This window comes from Tripterygium wilfordii, chromosome 11, assembly GCF_013401445.1.
Source record: "Tripterygium wilfordii isolate XIE 37 chromosome 11, ASM1340144v1, whole genome shotgun sequence".
NCBI classification, from domain to species: Eukaryota; Viridiplantae; Streptophyta; class Magnoliopsida; order Celastrales; family Celastraceae; genus Tripterygium; species Tripterygium wilfordii.
Window position 1 is genome coordinate 8731335 of NC_052242.1, and position 6680 is coordinate 8738014.

General features: G+C 37.0%; 1 protein-coding gene across 2 annotated transcripts; it reads right to left on the reverse strand.

Annotated features, from left to right (window-relative positions):
• Positions 1-840: 840 nt before the first annotated feature.
• On the reverse strand, positions 841-2506 carry LOC120009821. 2 transcript variants are annotated; one of them, XM_038860530.1, is made up of 6 exons: positions 2016-2506; positions 1759-1846; positions 1499-1665; positions 1340-1415; positions 1167-1225; positions 841-1074 (listed from the first exon to the last, which is right to left on the reverse strand). In XM_038860530.1, exons 1-4 carry the CDS (start codon positions 2136-2138, stop codon positions 1395-1397), a joined length of 399 nt encoding a protein of 132 aa, XP_038716458.1. In that variant the 5' UTR covers positions 2139-2506; the 3' UTR covers positions 841-1074; positions 1167-1225; positions 1340-1394. The 2 variants fall into 2 exon arrangements, with proteins under 2 accessions (XP_038716458.1, XP_038716457.1); XM_038860529.1 differs by having other exon boundaries at positions 1968-2506.
• Between the last annotated feature and the right edge of the window lie 4174 nt (positions 2507-6680).

Here is a 6680-nt window from a genome sequence, read left to right on the forward strand (position 1 = left end):
GTTGATTCTGGCGAATACCAAAGAATTGGAAAAAAACAATCGTCTATTAATTTTTATTCAACTCAAAACTCTAATTCTTCAATGAGGGTAACAATCTTAAATAGTAAATTAAACGAAACCCTAATCGAACTCTAAACACTTCTAAAAATAATAGTAATTGATTTACAAACAATTGATTTCTTAAAATATCAAAATAAAATATTTAACCGAAATATCTCAATCTACATCACATTCTTAATAGAGTGTTTAAATCCCTTGCTCTATATCTCATCTCTTCTCCTTTCATCCACCATTAATTTTCTTATGGTTCTTTCCACCTAATGTCATACTCTTCCTTGGCCTCGCATCATATCCTATCACATCATATCCTCATCATCATCATCATTGAAGCCTTGTCCGAAGTTGAAGTAGAGAGATAGCAGGAAGCCTGAGTATAAAGAACAATATAATTTCTAAGGAGCGGAACTTTTAATCTAATTTGTTGTGCATTTACAGAGGAAAAATAAAAGGTTGATGGATGGAAGTATCTGACATGCTGCTTTTGGTTAAGGAAAATGTGATGAGAGTCACTGCAGTCCTGCTTTCTAGAAAGTTGAAGGATTTGGAGCAAGCCGTGCTGATTTCCCCATGGATCTTATATTAAGAATATAAATTTTCTTACTTATTTCCCGTTGCTGCACTCATCTTTCCTGCCCTTTTTACCCCATCTAAGAAAGTGAAGTACAGTTTGGCTTGATCAATGATCATGAGATCCAGGATATGCTTTTAGTGGATTACTTTGTTGGTTTCTTGCCATTGAAAGTTGCTTCTTTTCATTTCTGTAAGCTTTGCAATACTTTCTGATCCAACTTATCAAATTTTCCTCTAAACCATTGGTAGCCATTGCGGCTTACAAAAGCGTATAAAAAACATTATTTAGACAATCTATGCATGTTGAACCAGTTCATATCACACTGATTTTCTGCTGGGAAGAGCCATTACAGTTACAGAACCCCTGAAGCTATATATGCTTGTCAGCTACTTATTTATATTCCACATGGGCTAGTCTTGTTGCCTCATAAGCTTCATTAATCCCTGAAAAACATAGATAGGAAGGAAACAGGCTATAGTAAATCATCAAACAACCAAGCTCAGAAGTCAAATGATAAAGAACTTAAGGAACATACCTCAAGAAAATAGATGGAGAATTCATATCTGAGGTGAAGTTCCTAATAATAAAGAGAACCTGCAAAAATACAAACAAGAAGTTTCAACATATCTTCATAGTCTACACTCTACACTAGTGCTTCATGGGGGAATCTATTTCCTTGTATCTGCAAAACTGGAAGAAGTCTGGTACCTTGCCACCAATTTCCTCTAGCGGCGTCGTTCGGACTGTTTCCATTAGAATCACCTTATCCTCCTTCTTTCTTGATCTGATTCATTAGAAACTCACATTAGCAACATTACTTTCATGTTAGATCATTGATTTATATTCAGTCAACTAATCCAGACTTACTATGAGGTATGAATATGATTGATTGGATTGGTTACTTAATGAGTGAGAATAGTTGTCTTGCCCTCCATAGTACAGAGATGAGCTAAGGTGACATGGTTCTGCCCTTTCTTCCTGAAAAATTGAACTCCTTCCCTTGTTGGGTATGTTACAGTTTGCACCCTCAGTACCTGTTATTTGCCAAATATTCACATACAAGGCATATTTTTTATTACAAAGATACTACAAAGTTGGGTTAGGAATTAGAACCTATCCTATATTACCTTGGTTGTTAAACCACCTTTGATTTACTGAGGACTGTTTCTCCCAAGATCCTATGACTTCAGAGCTTGATGATTTCCTTCCTAAAACCTGAAATTCATTGAAGATTAGCTCAGATACTGTCTCAGTCAGTAATCTCATATTCCAAGAATAAAACCTTTTTGGCTTATTTAGTTAAGTAATGCTCTGATAACTCAATGATCATGATTACCATACAGAGAGCATCCATAACAAGTATTGAATTGATACAAGACAATACCACAGATGGAGGTGGGAACATAGATGCAAAAGTAGTCCCCTTTGAAGATAATTTTGGCTCCTTGGCGCCAAAAAGATCAGTGAATGAGGAGGAGGAAGAACCCACTTGATCATTGCCTTCCATACTCCTTGTTTTTTTCACTCCCTTTTTCTGGGTGGCCAAAGTTCCAAACCAACGAAACCAATACTTTTCCAAAATAACAACTGAACTTTCTTTTTGACCAGAAAATTACCGAGAAAAAAAAAAACCCAGTTGATAGAAACAGATAAGATTTGCAGAGGAAGAAAGCAGATCAGGAAACAGAGCTAGAACACGTGAAGATTGCAGAGTCTCTGATAATAAAATCCAAAGTGTCCCACAAGAGAGTTTATAATGAATCCACAGTAACTATGCAGGCACATGTGCGGTGCTCCATCATCACATGTAAAAGAAGCTTTCTTTTATGGAAAGCTTGAAGAATTTTCTTCTCATCCGCATTCCTTCCATTTTCAAGACCGATATGATTTAGTTTGGAGTGTTGGATATTAAGTGGACTCTACATATTTATTTTTAATCAATGAGTCATTTAGGGTTACATTTTGAGTATGTAGCATTTTCCTATTTTTATCATATGTTTCCAAGGATAAGTGCCACGTGGGTCCACCTATCATCCTAAGTGGATGAACAAGATTATGCCATGTGCATTGCAATGGATAATTGCAGCCTCTCATTTTGGGTCGAGTCACACGAACCACTCCATATTCATGAATCTCCCATTCGCTCTTGAAAGTACAAACTCATATCTTCTGATATTTTCACAAGCGGGCCAATTGGGGGCTCCGCAATTCTCAAGAGTCTACAATTCAGATCTAATAATGGAAAAAAAGGTCAGAGAAGTTTTAAAAATGAAAAAAAAAATGATATAATGTGACACATCTCCCTAACCATTGAAGTCAATTTGTAAATTCTATAATTTTAAACGAATTCCAATTCCCTCATATCCAGAAGTCCTAGGAGTGATATTATAAGACACCATTTTGAAGAAGACAATTGACAGGGGGAGAGTTGAAGAAATGTAAAGAAACCCACGTGGAAGATAACTAGATAAGGTTGATTTCCCACTCAAAACGTTAAAATAGTTAAGACTCCATATTCTCTCATCAGATATAAAAAACACTTGAAAAGTTGGATACACTTCTAGTAAAGATGCCATTCCATTCATGATCATATAGGCTCCGTGCTCATAAAAGGGGATGTACCCATGTTGTCCATGAAAACAAATGAAAATAGAACAAAATTTCAAACTGTTTTAACAATTTACGTGGATTGTGGGTGTTAAGACATGCATATGCTTTTCTTTCCAAGTCTAATGGTTTTTGTGTATTTGAAAATATCCAATGAATTTTGTTATGTTTGGCCCCAGAGAAAATGTATGTTTCAATCTCAAAATCATCTTACATATGAGAGAGTTCCATAACATAGATGTGAGGACAGAAAGGGAAGAAAAAGAAAGAGAAGAGGCAATTAAGACAACTCCAAACGTTGACGATCTAAAGAATGACAACCACTATAATTCCATCCACGAAACACCGCATATTTGGCTCCTTTCTTGGAAGATATTGGTGTCTTGGTCCACCACTTGATATGCAATCATCATTTAGTGCTAAAAATCTGACCATACACTGCAATAAGTGAAGGATCAAATCGTGCTTGAAACACACTCGAACCATCAATTAGAGTGATAAAGAATGGCGTGTATCATCCTAGTGATCAAAGTTTAAATCCGTCTTTCCCATTTCAAAATAATAATAAAAAAGTTGTGCCTAAAACCAAATAGACAGTGACTAAGGAAAAGAGGTTTTCATATTGCATAATCAATATAACCATTCTAACCAACGAGATGTGGTTTGGTTGACAATTAACCGGGTTAGGCATATGTGTGTCCAAAGTTCGATTCTAATGAGAAGCATATTTCTCAGCGTTATTTCAAAAAACATAACCATCATAATAGGACCGGCCCTAGCATCTTTTGTACCCAAAGCGGCATGGTAAGTGGTGCCCTATTGAAAAAATGATGCCCTTGACCCTTGGTGTCCATAGAAGTAGGGGCACTAAACCCTTTGTGTGCAATTAATTAAATTTAATTATTATTTTTCTGAAGAAATTTTAAATTTGATTATTGATTTTCTCTCTTGATTGGGAACTATTTGTATGCAATTAATTGGTTGGTGTTCCCCTTTTTTGGGAACATAAGCTAGGTTAAAAAAAAATGTAAGCACGGTGCTGTCCAGCAAACTCAAACTCAGGTGACTATAGGGGAAACAATAATGTAATCACTAGACCAACAACAATATCTATGACCCATGTAAATTAACTATTGGTTATCTTATGCTATGGACAGGAGATCTCACAATTCCAGCGCTGGGGATCAGGAGTATTATGGTTGTAAATGATGAATTTACAGGTGTGCTAGGGCTTGCTGTCAGCCTAAAGGATTAGATAGGATTTTGCACTTACTGACCTCTGTACCACATGGACTGTGTGCAGTTAGAAAACACAAGGTTGTTGGATTGATGTTTGCCTTCCGGAAAAATGACTTAAAAATTCGCGTAGTGTCAATTTGGAAAAAGCAAGAAACGGAAGACTATCATCGGAATGAAAGAACTTCTATTGAACGGAAATGAAAAACAACACGTTGCTGAAATGCTTTAGGAATTTCATTGAAAAGGGATACATCCTGAGATGTAGGCATACTTTACAAGCTTAAAGACATAGCCGTGGAGACTTTGGAAAGTAAAAGTACCATGAGATTACTTGCTTGAATGGCTGAGTTAATGATTTTCAACAAACTCTCTTCTGGATATGGGGATCATGGTAGCCTCTCTCTAGTCATGCATTTTCTTCAAGGAGGATGTGGATGCTCTTGGAGGCCATGGTAGTCTCCATTGTGCGGGTCTTCAGGCTTCATGCTTGAATATGTGGGAACAAAGCTAACGGTGACCATTCTGTTTATGCTTCTGCACGAAAGATCATGTAAAAATGTGCTCTTCTTTGATGTGCAAGACAAATGTGACTTAGGCTTCGTGGTGTCTTATTTTAGCTAAAAACAAGTTTGAGAGAAATCAAGAATGTTTATTTACCAGACTCCCATTTTTCCTGAACTCTCTTTGAGATAATCTTGTTGAAATCTAGGTTATTTCTCAACAAATCACTTTTGAAAAGAATAATTTGTTAAGACTTAAGACCACAATTCCTTGATTTATAGCCTTTTGGACACTAAATCTCGGACAATCCTGATTTTTGGGGAACTAACTCTTAGAATTCTGTTCAGCAACCAATCAAAAACCTACAAAATAAACAACTGTTAATATTAAAACGATCTTGCCTCTACCACGTGTCACTAGGAGATTGGTTGTTCTTTACAAGCCGTGGGACCCATCTTGATACGTGTCAACTGATTTGTGGAGGTCAATTTTGGTATAAACACTAACATATATATAATTTTTCTAAAATAATACGGTACCCCTTTAGCTGGCCCTACATTCTAATACAAACTAAACACTAATGGACTGATAACTTACATTTATTTTGACATATGTCCCAAGAGAATCGATAAAAACTACTGAGACCAACGTACGAGAAACCTTCTTTGGATTTGTCCAAGATCCTCATAATTCATTTATTTCTCTCGGGAGTGGCTTGTTTCGAGTTTTGCACATGCCATGTATTAAACTTGAATGTATGGTCTTGGAATATGGGTTTTTGATCCTTTTGGAATAACCAGAGAGCCCAAATATGTAAATCCAATATGAGGTATGGAAAGTTTTGATCCTTATGCTCCAGGAGGAATAACCTCTCATCATATTGCGTAAATTGCTTTGAATGGGTAAATCAATTATTTGTTCTTCCCCTAGACTGCGGTTAGGGGAGAACTGCATCTTCAAGTGCTAGGTTGACACTACTGCTCGTGCCTTGTGGATGATTGGATGAGAGTCTGGCAAAGATTGTATTATAGAGGTGATTGGGAGTGCAATTACCCATACTGGAACTACGGGCTCTCCAGAGAAGCCGTAGAGGGGCGTTGTGGATGGTTTCAACCTATCCATAGATATAAATATATGTTCATCTATATGTTCATCTCCTTAGCATTGATTGCTTCCACTATGAGTGCATCATCGTGAATAGTTGGATGTCATCCGCATCCTTCTCTGAGAAAGTGATTTCCTTTTCAGTTATCCTCGGCCTCTTCCCCTGCTAGGCTACTTGGTAGACCATTCGGGCATAAACTTTCCCCTCTGAAGAGCTTTCTCTACCTACTTCCAGTCCACCAATGATAACATTAATCACCCCAACAGTGCCTCTTATTTCTCTATCGAGGTGAGTCATCATCTCTCTTTAGTCTTCTCTTTTCATCATTGTCTTCTCCTCTTCTCCTTTTATGTGCTAAGTGAATTGGTTAAGATAGCCTCTTCTAATGAGGCTTTTACTCTCATCCTTCAGTTGTGTGTAGTCATCGATATCGTAATCATGATCCTGGTGAAACCTATAGTACTTATCACTTGGTCTCTTGCTTGATGATGATTTTATCCTCGGGGCCACTTGATGACATCTTTGTTCTTGATCTCCATCAAGACATTATGCAGGGAGGTGTTGAAAGGTGTGTAGCTTGTGAACTAAGAATAAGGA

What these genes read in the sequence shown, in the direction of transcription:
- LOC120009821 (XM_038860529.1), bottom strand. Translation starts at nt 2,138, where the DNA reads ATGGAAGGCAATGATCAAGTGGGTTCTTCCTCCTCCTCATTCACTGAT. An exon ending in TTATGGATGCTCTCTGTATG is followed by an intron (nt 1,847 to 1,967) that starts GTAATCATGATC and finishes AATGAATTTCAG; the next exon opens with GTTTTAGGAAGGAAATCATC. An exon ending in AATCATATTCATACCTCATA is followed by an intron (nt 1,416 to 1,498) that starts GTAAGTCTGGAT and finishes CTAATGAATCAG; the next exon opens with ATCAAGAAAGAAGGAGGATA.